The 15,940-nt window shown below is 42.7% G+C and overlaps 1 protein-coding gene across 2 annotated transcripts in view; it reads right to left on the bottom strand.

Moving 5' to 3' along the window:
- LOC139381213 (uncharacterized) overlaps positions 1-15,940 on the bottom strand; it is a 52,215-nt gene that overhangs the window by 4,091 nt on the left and 32,184 nt on the right. The window contains exons 10-15 of one of the 2 annotated variants that reach the window (XM_071124662.1): positions 5,121-5,164; positions 1,781-1,959; positions 1,544-1,614; positions 1,289-1,446; positions 633-777; positions 151-294 (exon numbers count right to left, since the gene is read on the bottom strand). In XM_071124662.1, the coding sequence (XP_070980763.1) occupies positions 151-294; positions 633-777; positions 1,289-1,446; positions 1,544-1,614; positions 1,781-1,959; positions 5,121-5,164 (741 nt within the window). Of the gene's footprint in view, positions 1-150; positions 295-632; positions 778-1,288; positions 1,447-1,543; positions 1,615-1,780; positions 1,960-5,120; positions 5,165-15,940 lie in introns of those variants that run through there. The other variant, XM_071124663.1, reaches the window with a different exon arrangement.

Genomic DNA, 15,940 nt, shown 5'->3' with positions numbered 1-15,940 from the left:
GTCTTAAAACATTTGGTAGCCAATTTGGCAGCCATTCAATTCTGAATATTAAACAAAGGCAGTCTGCCAAACTCGGCTAGACTATGGCTCAGGTTGCAACTATCAATCCCTATAACCATACTGAACCAGACAACAACAATAATCACTCACCTCAAACTCCAGGTACTCCTCACGTTGCTTGTGCTCCTCCAGATCACGAACTTTGGATTTTTTGTCTGGAATTACAGCGGTTAACTCATTCAGCTCAGAGGAGATGGCCCGGAAACGTGTCTCATGGGATTTCACCTGCTCTTCCTGTCACATGACAAAGGAGGATCATTAACATAAGGCTACACCAAAGTCAGGTTAACTTATACAGAATTCTGCTCAGCATGGATGCTTACTTACGCATTTTAGTAATTTTATGGTTGTAAATAGCAGTTCTTCTCTGTTTTTAACACAAAAAGAGGTATACAGGAGTGTGTATTTAATGATTGCCTTAAGTACACAAGTTTAAAAAAAATGTGGGGATTTATCTAACTACAGAACAGATACTGGATGGTGGAAATAGGTTTGGACTGGGAGCTAGTATGTGGAAGCAGAGAGAGCGAAAGAGAGAGAGGGTCATGGTGCGAGTGGAGGCCTCTGTGTACCTGAGACAGCTTGGTGTTGGAGCCTGGCAGCAGCGGACGGCTGAATTTCTTCTGAGAGCCGATGGCTGCAGGGAAGGGTGGCGCTGAGAACATGGCTGACACCGCGTTGATACGGGTGATCCACGACTGCATCTGCTCTGCATTACTGAGATGGAGTACAAGAGAGTTGAAATCTGGATACTGACTAAGGGCACAATTCTCAGCCCCAGTAAACAAAATAGAAACAGGCAGGTAGACAGGTTTGGGGTCAGATATCAATTGAATAAGAGGGACAGTTATTTTCAATTAGGATTTGTTTTTATTCCACTTCCTGAATTGAAATAGAATTGATCCCAACCCTGAAAGAAAGTGTGTATCTAGGACATACCAGACAACTGTGTCCTCCAGGGACACAAAAACATAATGATAATCTATCTGAGCCTGGGGTTCTATGACAGGGGTACTGCCCACTCTGTACTCAATCACTACTGTTTCGGGGGAACGTAGTACAGCCTTAGTACTGTACAGCCTTGTAGAAGGCAGAAATAGCCATGTACCAATACAGAGCACAAAATTGGGTCAGATAAATACATTCTTAATTGTATGGAATTAGAGGTGGACTTGGTGGAGATAAGAAATGGGTGGAGGAGGGTGGAGATGAGGATGAGGAGACCCACGGTGCTTGGAAGAGGAACACTCTCCAGTCTGCAGTGCGCAGGTAGAAGACATTGGGCCTCTTGCTGTAGTCTGCTGCCCTCATGGCCAGAGAGTGGTGGATGGACACAGCATTCTTCAGATCCTCTTCAGACAGCTGCTTTTCTGGACGGTACTCTCCCTACAGACCAATCAGAGAGCAGAATGTTATCACACACGTCCAATCACGGAGTGGGATATACTGTTAGGATGCCGAGAGGGTGTGTGGTTTGGTGTACCTTCTGCAGGTAGAGGACCAGTCCCTTCAGCATGACATAAAACGTCTTCCATCCTCTCTTACCTCTGGGCGCTGAAAAACAGACCATAGAAAGAAAGTAAATATCTACTCAATATCCCAAATGTGATTTTGAATCGAAATTAGTTATAGTACAGCAATGTTTAGACAGACATGGGCGGATTTATAAACCGTGAGATAAAACAGATATGGTTGACAGGGGAGGGTAGAGGGAACCTACTTTTCTTGCCGTCAGAGTCTGCGTGGACCTTCCGTACCAGGAAGCCGTTCTTATAGATCAGGGCGTCAGGATTCTGGGCCACGCCTAGACCACTGCCGATTCGCTTCATGGTGTGGGAGGCGGAGTCAGTTCGCAAATCGGCCAACTCGGAGAAGGACTTGCGCAACTCCTCCTCATCGCTATGGAGAAGATACAATTCAAATACAAGTTGTAATTCCCCTCGTCATCAACAAAACCCGCTAGTCCCCAACTCTTTTCAATCATCTCCTCCAGTTCAGATCCAGGGCGTTTGAATGATCAGTCCTCATAGCTTGGAGGGGAAAGGGCCATATGTCTTAATGCACTCAGCATGCCACTCATGTGAGAGCCTCTGGATTTCAGGGTCACTGGCTGGGTCACCCACGCTGAGAGGTAACATCCCATAATGCTCCAGCTGAGCAGCTTACGTGCATCTTACTGGCCAATCTGAGAAATATTTGCAAAGTTCTCCTGCAATGCTAACAAACTGAAACCCAGCCCTGACACTGACAACTGATAGAACTCACTTTGACAAGCATGAACATAATGACTATCATCCAGTCAATTATCATTCAGATATCTATAATTCATCTCTTACAGAGACCTGTTTTTGCTGTAAGAGCAACGATCCACATCGGTCTGAGTGGTGAGAGACTCACTGGCTGTTAGATAACAGGTCCTGGTATCTCTTTGACTGACTGTGGCAGTTTTAAAGATGCCATTTTCCCGTGAACTCAGGAGCCTGAGTGTTCCGCGATGCTATAAGAGAGAATCTGACGGTACTGACATTTGGGGATGATGGTGTCTCTCACCCACTGAAGACACGGACTGAATACAGATCGGTACACCAGTGAAGCCTTGCAGCTGCTCGCATAAACATTCATTAATGTATGAGCTTTAAATTGCTGTTTGTCAGAGGGGGTGTGCTGCTGTGTCACACGGTACTGTCCACCTCCTCTCTCTCTCTCTCTGCTAGACACACACTGATATATAAATAGAGGCACACACACACTCGATCTGTAAGATTCAATCATCCACTGTCACAGAAGTAACATACCTGTGGACACAAACCACACACAAGAGTCTGCTCGTCCTTCTGGTGTGACCCTCCCCAGGATCTGTGTCTTAAAATAACTCTCCATCACTCTCTCGTTTATCATATCTCTTACAATATCTCCTCAAAGCCGTAGGGAACACTTGAAGCTGGCTGTTGGAATGCATTATGATTCAAATATACTGCATTGCAAGACTTGTTGTAAGCACGCATGCACGCACCTCTAATAATGTCTTAGAATCATCTCATAATGTTTCTGACTAAATACCAGTCATTATGAGTCAGTAGAAATATAAATGTATAGAGATAACACAATAAGCCTTACTGTAAGACATAAAATGGCTTATGAAGGCCTATAACAGGTTATAGCATTATACCTGCAGGTACAATGTAAAGCGTTACAGGATGTTATCAATTTATATTTAAAAGGACAACGCATAAACTAAGCGACGAACCACTTGTGTTGCCGCTGCTAGATTCATTCTGAAGAGTATAAAATCGGCCAGTTAGCACTCAGCACATACCATACATAAAAGCTCTGATCTGTTGCTAAGTAACTGCTGACCTCTCTGAATCCACAGGAGCATGTAGTGGGAAAAGGCACAGAGAGAGAAAAAACGGGAGAGTGAGGCAAAAGCGAGAAAAGGGGAGAGAGAGAAGAGGCTACAGGCAGAAAAACTAGGATGGAGGAGAGAATAGAGAGCAAGGCACATGGCGAGCCTTGGGATGTTGGGACCGGGAAAGATTAAAGCAGCGTGCAGAGTGAAAACGAACGCGAGAGAAGATGATTTTCCCACTGCTCTCTTTCAGAGGCTGACTGAACCCCCAAATGTGGGGGCGGACGTGCGCGCGTGCCTGCTTAAGAATTGGAGTGAGACATCGACCTGTAATTACAGAGAGAGGCAAGTCGGGACCTGTATCCATGGCAACGAAGTCTGGAGAGCTTAAGTCTTAAATTAGGGTCTCAGGGCATCACAAAGGCTAGGTCCAGAATAGCAACCATTGGCAAACACACACACAGTCTGGCAAATGCTACAGGGGCACAGTTGGTAGTTGATTCTGTAAGGGGGATTTTGCTTGTAGACTGATTACAAGTAGATTTATAGCTAATTCCATATTCTGATATGCTGATTTTGTAATGTTATGAAAATGTATCCAAACCTGAGATTAATCATTATTCAGGAAACCTGAACAGCAGTTTTGATTAAATAAGGCAAGTGCAAGCAAATAAAGTCAAACATATGCCCAACATTAACCTGATTCGTACACTGTAAAAAAAAATTATTACAAAATCTAATTTATTATTAAGTAACTGGTTCCACAGCCTTTTTTGTTTGTTTGTTTACTCAACTTTTCAGTTCAAGTGTTACCTGAACAAAACAAAAACATACTTGGCCCAAAAATTCTGTTAACAAAATGATGTGTTTGCTCAACTTGTCACATATGTTCATTTAACTAGAAATTATTATTTGGGCATCTTACTTTGAAAAAATTCTGTGGAACTAGTTACACACACAATGCTTTTAACATGCAATGTTTTCAACCTATATATTTGACAAGCATGATCATTTTTGTGCATGTTCTTTTATACGGTAATTATTATTCAACATGTCCTCACCTGGGATTTGAACTCTTGGTTCATGGCATTTTGATTTTCCTGCTACGCCAGCTTGTCTGTGTTAAATGTCAGTTAATCTGACTATTTTCTTATCATTTATTTGAATTATTTATTTCAGCAATTTTGGTATTTTTTGTATGGTTGTTTAATGTTAGTGGGGCATATTACTCTGTTTAAAATGTTACTCCTTAACCACTATAATAAATACAATTGTTTTTCTTCTCGAGTGTACTTTTAACAAAGCTGAGATTTACTTTGAAGTGCCAAATGTAGCAATACGGGTGAAATCAGTCATTGACACAGACATGGTGTTGTAGCAGGAAAATTGGAATGCCATGAACCAAGCAGTTAGGAGTTCAAATCCCAGGTGAGAACATGTTGAATGACATACTAGTTCCACAGACGTTTTTATGTAAAATGCCCAAATAATCATTTCTAGTTCAATGAACATATAAGACAATTTGAACAAACATACATTTTAAGTTGACTGAATTTTTGGGCCCCACTTTATTTATTTTCTTTTTTTCTTCTTCGGGTAACACTGACTGTAATGTTGAGGAAACAACACAAAAATAGGCTGTGGAACCTGTTATTTAATAATAATTAGTTGAAACAAAAATATTATTATTTTTTTTGCAAAGTACACTTACATGGTCCACTGGAGCTTTTCGTTTCTGATAGAGTTGTACAATGCCTAGGAAAAAAAAGACCAGACAAAACAGACGTCACACATATGAAAACGTGTGTGCGTGCATGTGCTCGCTGAATGTGTAATGAGTGTGGTGGGACTTTTGGTCATCCTGGTATCATGTCGGACAACAAATCAATAGAGCTCCTAAATAAACCAGTTCACATTGATCTTATTAGTCACACTGATCGCAACACAAGTCTGCTGCTTCGACCAAATTAAACCACATAAATTTACCCTGCATTTTCCAAGCTGTGCCTTCTTCTTGCGGGCCTGTGGGTGGTTCTGTCCATCCTGGGACCTTCCCAGCAGGTCAGGAAAGGACAAGGGTTTGAGGGAACGAGAGCGGGGGGCGCGGGGGTAGCGGAAGGGATCCATCACCCTGAAGTCCCGCCGAACACGCACAGAGCAAAGAGAGCGGGAGCGATTTCGCCCATCTGAATGGATGCTGTTTACACCAATCATGATGACGGACCAATGAGAGCAGGGTCCAGAGAGTTTGTGGAGGGAGGGATAAAGCAAGATTGGTCGAAGGTTCTATGGATTCTGTATATGGCCTCTTTCAAAGCGTAACACCAAAACGTACAGGATTTAGTTGAAGATATGAGAGAGAGAGAGAGAGAGAGAATACGACACAAATAAGTGGCTGTAAATAGAGAGGTCACTCTTCAGACAGACAGAGAGGCAGACAGTCACTGTCACTGGTGGCTGACAACAGGGGTCTGTAGGTCTTACTAACAGCGCTTTACTGTTCTTTTGAGGAAACTACTGAGGAGGTTAACATGGGCTTCAAGCCTTCCGAGGAGACTCCAGTTCCTGCATAATGGATCCCTATGCATTCATTATGCATGTATGGTGAAACAGTGGTGTGCAACTGCAAATCCTTTAGCACCATTCCGTGTCAAGTCCATGAAGGTGGAAGTCTTTCTGGAAGGATGTCATGCAGTTGGCAACATGTTACGCAAGAGCTGGTGCATACATATAGTTCCAATGATACCCAAGAGAGTCACACACACACACACACCTACGCACTTACACACAAACACTCACAGGTGAACAACAACCCAGTTAGAGGCTGAAGGATGACTAAGACAATTGTAACAACCAGAGACAAGCAATTGAGTTCACATACACATCGGTCAGTGCGCACAAACACACACACACACTCCCAACACAGCGGAGCGCAGGCAGAGGGAGACAATTCCACCCACTCACTCACAGGCACAGCTGTCGAGGAGAACCCTCAAACTGATGCCTTGTCACGTCCTCTGAGACCCAACAACATGTATCCAAGGCTTGACAATACAGATGTTGTGTCCAAAATTGCAGAATACAGATGTGGGAGAGAGGCAGGTGGACAGGCAGGTGGAGCTAGGACTATCCTGTTGCTGTCTAATAATGACAGTTTGGTGGCATGACGATGAGGGACTGAACAGGTCCCCTCTCTCTCCCACTCTCTTTGTCCTCTCCGTTCCTGGACCCTCTCCTCTTCACAGGTTTGTCTTCAAACTTGTAAATGGTTTCCCACACATCCACTTATTTCGCCCTCCGTATGAGTCGGTCTCTTATTTCCCTCTCAGAAAATCCTGAAAATATCTTCTGCGCTTCGCACTCCTTTTTCCTTCGTTTGCCTCACTCTTTTCAATGTTGTTCTATTTTCCTGTGTGCTGCAGATGAAGAAGCAGACAGAATCGCAGTGACAAAAGAAAGCTGCCGATTAGGACCGAGAGTTCCCTCTCTCCTCCCTCTGTTCTCACTCACTCACTCTCTCTTTTCTTGCTCACCCCCCAGTCTCTCTCTCTCTATGCGCATTTCTCTCCAGCTGAGCAACAAATCCCAGTCCATGTTTCTGTTCATATCCCTCCCTCCTTGAAGTGTCAATCATTTGCCTACATATCACCGTTTTCTTCAAATGCAGACTTCCTCACACTCCATTTCCACCAGTCTAATAGTGTAATAGAAATGAATGCTCAGTCTACAGTGCTGAGTGAAAGTCTACAGACCCCTTACAGAAACTGATTTTTTACTGCCAATTTACACAAACTACTCCACATTCCCTGACGGTGACAAGCATACACATAACATGATGCTGCCACCACAATACTTGAAAATACAGAGAGTTTCAGTTGTATTGGATTTGACCCAAACCTGAAGTTTTTTATGTATTTATTTGCCGTGTTGTCTTAACTGCAAACAGAATATATGATTCTAAGTTCTTTTTTTTCCACAGGCTTCCATCTTTTCACTTTGTCATACAGGCCAGTAATGTGGAGTGATTGGAATGTTATTAATCCTCTGTATTTTCAAGTATTGTAGTGGAAGCATTAAAGACACCAAAATGGCTTCCAAGAGGGGTTGTTGAGTGATCCTGAACGGTCCAGTCTGCTTGAAAATCAGAGACGAGGTTTGATTATTGCTGTTCATTAAGGATTTCCTAACCAAAGTTAATGAGCTTGAGCAATTTTGACAAAATCAATGGATACAGTGCATTCGAAAAGTATTCAGACCCCCTTGACTTTTTACACATTTTATTACATTACAGCCTTATTCTAACATGGATTCAATTGTTATTTTCCTCAAATTGACACACAATACCCCATAATGACAAAGCAAAAACAAGCTTTTAGAAATCTTAGAAAATGTATATAAAGTAATACTTAAATGTCACATTTACATAAGTATTCAGACCCTTTACTCAGTACTTTGTTGAAGCATCTTTGGCAGCGATTACAGCCTCGAGTCTTCTTGGTTATGACACTACAAGCTTGGCACACCTGTATTTGGCATGTTTCTCCCATTCTTCTCTGCAGATCCTCTCAAGCTCTGTCAGGTTGGATGGGGAGCGTCGCCTCACATCTATTTTCAGGTCTCTCGAGAGATGTTTGATCGATCGGGTTCAAGTCCGGTCCCTGGCTGGGCCACTCAATGAAATTCAGAGTCCCGAAGCCACTCCTGCGTTGTATTGACTGTGCGCTAAGGGTCCTGAGCTCTCTGGAGCAGGTTTTCATCAAGGATCTCTGTACTTTTCTCCGTTCATCTTTTCCTCGATCCTGACTAGTCCTCCAGTCCCTACCGCTCTAAAACATTTCCACAGCATGATCCAATGTTATCCCTTTTTAGATCAAATTTGAAGACAGTGCAACGGGTGTGTAGACTTTCACTTGGCAATGTAGGCAGTGGTGTAAAGTACTTAAGTAAAAATACTTTAAAGTACTACAAGTAGGTTTTTACCAGATATATGGACTCGAGTCACATGACTTGGACTCGAGTCAGACTCAAGTTACAAATATGATGACTTGCAACTCGACTTTGACTTTAACACCAATGACTCGTGACTTAACTTGGACTTGAGCCTTTTGACTCGACCTGATACCCTCCTCTCCCCAAGCACAAATATTAAAAATGAGGCTGTTAAAAAAAGTGTGCAACGCATCAACTCTTCATTTAACGGATTACAGTTTGAATCGGACAGCTAGTTTGAGTCGACAGCTATTATGTTATTACTTTACTAGTGTAGCATGTAGGTTAACGTAACGTTAAATCAATGAGCCTCCACTCAGTCAGTCAGTGCGGGAACATGATCCTTGCACCCAAGGTTGAGCTAGAACTGGCTAGGCAGTTGGTAGCCTAAATCCTGCCTGATGTTACTGCTGCTCCTAAAACCATTGACATACGTTAGCCTACTGTAACCACACAGAGAGAGTGTGTGTGTGTGTGTTAAGGTTGGGCGATTGTGTACAAGCCTAACCTGTTACAAGACCCGAAACTCAAAGTTTAGGACTTGAGACTTGACTTGATACCTGTCGGTCTTGACTTGAGACTTGACTCGGACTTGCCTGTCTTGATTTGGGACTTGAGTGCTAAGACTTGAGAGCTAAAACAATGACTTGGTCCCACCTCTAGTTTTTACTATTTATATTTTTGACAACTTTTACTTCACTACATTCGTAAAGAAAATAATATACCTTTTACTCCATACATTTTCCCTGACATCCAAAAATACTTGTTACATTTTGAATGCTTAGCAGGACAGGAAAATGGCCCAATTCACACACTTATCAAAAGAACATCCCTGGGAATCCCTACTGCCTATGATCTGGCAGACTCATTAAACACAAATGCTTCATTTGTAAAATATGTCTGCGTGTTGTAGTGGGCTATCTGTAAATTTAAATAAAAAACAACAACATTTGTGCTGTCTGATTTGCTTAATATAAGCAATTTGAAATTATTTATACTTTTACTTTTGATACTTAAGTATATTTTTGCAATTAAATTTACTTTTGATACTTAAGTATATTTAAAACCAAATATTTAGACTTTTACTCAAGTAGTATTTAACTGGGTGACTTCACTTTTACTTGAGTCATTTTCTATTAAGGTATCTTTACTTTTACTCAAGCATGAACGTTTGTTATTTTCTCCATCACTGACTGTAGGTAGAAGTGTGACACAATGGTGCCTATGGTATGAGAAATGTATAGAACATAATGTAATACCATTACTAAACAAATCTATATACAGTTGAAGTCAGAGGTTTACATACACCTTAGCCAAATACATTTAAACTCAGTTTTTCACAAACTCAGTTTTTCATTTAATCCTTGTAAAAAAATTCCCTGTCTTAGCTCAGTTAGGATCACCACTTTATTTTAAGAATGTGAAATATCAGAATAATAGTAGAGAGTGATTTATTTCAGCTTTTATTTCTTTCATCACATTCCCAGGTGGGTCAGAAGTTTACATACACTCAATTAGTATTTGGTAGCATTGCCTTTAAATTGTTTAACTTGGGTCAAACGTTTCAGGTAGCCTTCCACAAGCTTCCCACAATAAGTTGGTTGAATTTTGCCCCATTCCTCCTGACAGATCTGGTGTAACTGAGTCAGGCCTCCTTGCTCGCACACGCTTTTCAGTTCTGCCCACACATTTTCTATAGGATTGAGGTCAGGGCTTTGTGATGGCCACTCCAATACCTTGACTTGTTGCCCTTAAGCCATTTCGCCACAACTTTGGAAGTATGCTTGGGGTCAATTGTCCATTTGGAAGACCCATTTGCGACCAAGCTTTAACTTGGGGGACTGGTGCACTTCACAAAATAGATGGCATCATGTGGTAAGAAAATTATGTGGATATATTGAAAAAGACAAAAAGCACAGGTTACTGAAACTGATGTCTTGAGATGTAGCTTCAATATATCCACATAATTTTCTTACCACATGATGCCATCTATTTTGTGAAGTGCACCAGTCCCTCCTGCAGCAAAGTACACATAATGCCCTCGAAGCTGGTGGGCACCGGCGCCGACAGCGATGGCCGCCTCGCTTCGCGTTCCTAGGAAACGATGCAGTTTTTAGTTTTTTTACGTGTTATTTCTTACATTGGTACCCCAGGTCATCTTAGGTTTCATTACATACAGTCGAGAAGAACTACTGAATATAAGAGCAGCGTCAACTCACCATCAGTACGACCAAGAATATGACTTTCGCGAAGCGGATCCTGTGTTCTGCCTTTCACCCAGGACAACGGAATGGATCCCAGCCGGCGACCCAAAAAAACGACTTCGTAAAAGGGGGAAACGAAGCGGTCTTCTGGTCAGACTCCGGAGACGGGCACATCGTGCACCACTCCCTAGCATTCTTCTCGCCAATGTCCAGTCTCTTGACAACAAGGTTGATGAAATACGAGCAAGGGTAGCATTCCAGAGGGACATCAGAGACTGTAACGTTCTTTGCTTCACGGAAACATGGCTCACTGGAGAGACGCTATCGGAGTCGGTGCAGCCAGCTGGTTTCTCCAAGCATCGCACCAACAGAAACAAACATCTTTCTGGTAAGAAGAGGGGCGGGGCTATGCTTTATGGTTAACGAGACGTGGTGTGGCCACAACAACATACAGGAACTCAAGTCCTTCTGTTCACCTGATTTAGAATTCCTCACAATCAAATGTCGACCGCATTATCTACCAAGGGAATTCTCTTCGATTATAATCACAGCCGTATATATTCCCCCCCAAGCAGACACATCGATGGCTCTGAACAAACTTTATTTGACTCTTTGCAAACTGGAATCCATATATCCAGAGGCTGCATTCATTGTAGCTGGGGATTTTAACAAGGCTAATCTGAAAACAAGACTCACTAAATTGTATCAGCATATCGAATGCGCAACCAGGGCTGGAAAAACCTTGGATCATTGCTATTCTAACTTCCGCAACGCATATAAGGCCCTGCCCCGCTCTCCTTTCGGAAAAGCTGACCACGACTCCATTTTGTTGATCCCTGCCTACAGACAGAAACTAAAACAAGAAGCTCCAGCGCTGAGGTCTGTTCAACGCTGGTCCGACCAATCTGATTCCACACTCCAAGACTGCTTCCATCACGTGGACTGGGATATGTTTCGTATTGCGTCAGACAACAACATTGACGAATACGCTGATTCGGTGAGCGAGTTCATTAGAACGTGCGTTGAAGATGTCGTTCCCATAGCAACGATTAAAACATTCCCAAACCAGAAACCGTGGATTGATGGCAGCATTCGCGTGAAACTGAAAGCGCGAACCACTGCTTTTAATCAGGGCAAGGTGACCGGAAACATGACCGAATACAAACAGTGTAACTATTCCCTCCGCAAGGCAATCAAACAAGCTAAGCGTCAGTATAGAGACAAAGTAGAATCTCAATTCAACGGCTCAGACACAAGAGCTATGTGGCAGGGTCTACAGTCAATCACGGATTACAAAAAGAAAACCAGCCCCGTCACGGACCAGAATGTCTTGCTCCCAGGCAGACTAAATAACTTTTTTGCCCGCTTTGAGGACAATACAGTGCCACTGACACGACCCGCAACCAAAACATGCGGATTCTCCTTCACTGCAGCCGACGTGAGGAAAACATTTAACCTGTTGGATCTCTGGGGGCGCTATTTCATTTTTGGATAAAAAACGTTCCCGTTTTAAGCGCGATATTTTGTCACGAAAAGATGCTCGACTATGCATATTCTTGACCGTTTTGGAAAGAAAACACTCTGAAGTTTCAGAATCTGCAAAGATTTTGTCTGTAAGTGCCCCAGAACTCATTCTACAGGCGAAACCAAGATGATGCATCACCCAGGAATTAGCAGAATTTCTGAAGCTCTGTTTTCCATTGTCTCCTTATATGGCTGTGATTGCGCAAGGAATGAGCCTACACTTTCTGTCGTTCGCCCAAGGTCTTAGCAGCATTGTGACGTATTTGTAGGCATATCATTGGAAGATTGACCATAAGAGACTACATTTTCCAAGTGTCCGCCTGGTGTCCTGCGTCGAATTCGGTGCGCAATTGCCAGCTGCTTCCACTTTACCATTTGATTCAGGGGAGAAAGCATGTGTCCAAGAACGATGTATCAATGAAGAGATATGTGAAAAACACCTTGATGATTGATTCTAAACAGCGTTTGCCATGTTTTCAGTCGATATTATGGAGTTAATTTGGAAAAAAGTTCGCGTTTTGAGGACTGAATTTTCGGTTTTTTTTTGGTAGCCAAATGTGATGTATAAAACGGAGCTATTTCTAATACACAAAGAATCTTTTTGGAAAAACTGAGCATCTGCTATCCAACTGAGAGTATCCTCATTGAAAACATCAGAAGTTCTTCAAAGGTAAATGATTTTATTTGAAGGCTTTTATGTTTTTGTTGAAATGTTGCGTGCTGGATGCTAACGCTAATGCTAACGCTAAATCCTTTGTTTGCTAGCTACTGTTACACAAATTATTGTTTTCCTATGGTTGAGAAGCATATTTTGAAAATCTGAGATGACAGTTTTGTTTACAAAAGGCTAAGCTTGCGAGATGGCATATTTATTTCATTTCATTTGCGATTTTCATGAATAGTTAACGTTGCGTTATGGTAATGAGCTTGAGTCTGTATTCCTGATACCGGATCCGGTATGGGGAGTTCCAAGAGGTTAAACGTGTCAACCCTCGCAAGGCTGCAGGCCCAGACGGCATCCCCAGCCGCTCCCTCAGAGCATGCGCAGACCAGCTGGCTGGTGTGTTTACGGACATATTCAATCAATCCCTATCCCAGTCTGTTGTTCCCACATGCTTCAAGAGGGCCACCATTGTTAATGTTCCCAAAAAAGCTAAGGTAACTGAGCTAAATGACTACCGCCCCGTAGCACTCACTTCCGTCATCATGAAGTGCTTTGAGAGACTAGTCAAGGACCATATCACCTCCACCCTACCTGACACCCTAGACCCACAGGAAAATAACCTCACACTCAACGTCAACAAAACTAAGGAGATGATTGTGGACTTCAGGAAACAGCAGAGGGAACACCCCCCTATCCACATCGATGGAACAGTAGTGGAGAGGGTAGTAAGTTTTAAGCTCCTCAGCGTACACATCACAGACAAACTGAATTGGTCCACCCACACAGACAGCATCGTGAAGAAGGCGCAGCAACGCCTCTTCAACCTCAGGAGGCTGAAGAAATTTGGCTTGTCACCAAAAGCACTCACAAACTTCTACAGATGCACAATCGAGAGCATCCCGTCGGGCTGTATCACCGCCTGGTACGGCAACTGCCCCGCCCACAACCGTAAGGCTCTCCAGAGGGTAGTGAGGTCTGCACAACGCATCACCGGGGGCAAATTACCTGCCCTCCAGGACACCTACACCACCCGATGTCACAGGAAGGCCATAAAGATCATCAAGGACAACAACCCACCGAGCCACTGCCTGTTCACCCCGCTATAATCCAGAAGGCGAGGTCAGTACAGGTGCATCAAAGCTGGGACCGAGAGACTGAAAAACAGCTTCTATCTCAAGGCCATCAGACTGTTAAACAGCCACCACTAACATTGAGTGGCTGCTGCCAACACACTGACTCAACTCCAGCCACTTTAATAATGGGAATTGATGGGAAATGATGTAAAATATATCACTAGCCACTTTAAACAATGCTACCTAATATAATGTTTACATACCCTACATCTTTATGTAATACATGTATCACTAGCCACTTTAACTATGCCACTTTGTTTACTTTCTCATCTCATATGTATATACTGCACTCAATACCATCTACTGTATCTTACCTATGCCGCTCTGTACCATCACTCATTCATATATCTTTATGTACATATTCTTTATCCCCTTACACTTGTGTCTATAAGGTAGTAGTTTTGGAATTGTTAGCTAAATTACTTGTTGGTTATTACTGCATTGTCAGAACTAGAAGCACAAGCATTTCGCTACACTCGCATTAACATCTGCTAACCATGTGTATGTGACAAATAAAATTTGATTTGATTTGACCTCCACAACATGCTGCCACCCCCGTGCTTCACGTTTGGGATGGTGTTCTTCGGCTTACAAGTCTCCCCCTTTTTCCTCCAAATATAACAATGGTCATTATGGCCAAACAGATAGATTTTTGTTTCGTCAGACCATAGGAAATTTCTCCAAGAAGTACAATCTTTGTCCCCATGTGCAGTTGCAAACCGTAGTCTGGCTTTTTTTATGGCAGTTTTGGAATCAGTGGCTTCTTCCTTGCTGAGCGGCCTTTCAGGTTATGTCGATATAGGACTTGTTTTACTGTGGATAAAGATATTTTTTTACATGTTTCCTCCAGCATCTTCACGATTCGCACCAAAGTACATTCATCTCTAGGAGACAGAACGCGTCTCCTTCCTGAGCGGTATGACGGCTGCGTGGTCCCATGGTGTTTATACTTGCATACTATTGTTTGTACAGATGAACGTGGTACCTTCAGGCATTTGGAAATTGCTCTCAAGGATGTACCAGACTTTTGTAGGTCTACTTTTGTAGGTCTTGGCTGATTTCTTTAGATTTTCCCATGATGTCAATCAAAGAGGCACAGTGTTTGAAGGTAGGCCTTGAAATACATCCACAGGCACACCTCCAATTGACTCAAATTATGTCAATTAGCCTATCAGAAGCTTCTAAAGCCATGACATCATTTTCTGGAATTTTCTAAGCTGTTTAAAGGCACAGTCAACTTAGTGTATGTAAACTTCTGACCCACAGAAATTGTGATACAGTGAATTATAAGTAATATAATATGTCTGTAAACAATTGTTGGAAAAATTACTTGTGTTGTGCATAAAGTAGATGTCCTAACTGACTTAAATTAACAGGACATTTGTGGAGTGGTTGAATAACAAGTTTTAATGACTCCAACCTAAGTGTATGTAAACTTCCGACTTCAACTGTATAAACCTAAAGAGTCAAACTCCAAATTGAGATCTAACGTTTCCAGGTCACTGAGGAAAATAATCCTCCGTCTGAGCCTCCCTCAATCTGGTAATGGCTAAAAATAATTCCAGGGTGGTGGTACCGTACTAGCGTTTGTACTGTGCAGAGTAGAAGACAAACAACATGTTCATACTCAAAAGGAGGCGGTTTAGTTTGACTAACATAAATAAGATGTATCATTTTATGATACTCATAATCATCAAGTGGCCTCCTCTCTCTCCCTCTGTCTGTCCCTATTACTTCCACTCACTCACTCACTCACTCACTCACTCACTCACTCACTCACTCACTCACTCTCCGTTTGTCAGATAGTTCTAGATCCCAGATGCCTTATAGGCTTCAGTGCTTCCCTGAGTTCTGCAGCTTTACTTAAACCTGACCTCCTTTCAGGCACACCTCCCTACACTGTCACATGGCACCTCTCCACTGGGAAGGAGAGGAGCAGCAGTTCACCATTTCTTAAAACGCACACTGCAATCTGTCTGTTTGTGTCTGTGTGTGTGTGTGTGTCTCTGTGCGTGTG

The sequence above is a fragment of the Oncorhynchus clarkii genome, chromosome 23, assembly GCF_045791955.1.
Source record: "Oncorhynchus clarkii lewisi isolate Uvic-CL-2024 chromosome 23, UVic_Ocla_1.0, whole genome shotgun sequence".
Lineage (NCBI taxonomy): Eukaryota > Metazoa > Chordata > Actinopteri > Salmoniformes > Salmonidae > Oncorhynchus > Oncorhynchus clarkii.
This window is presented reverse-complemented; position numbering and strand designations above follow the sequence as displayed.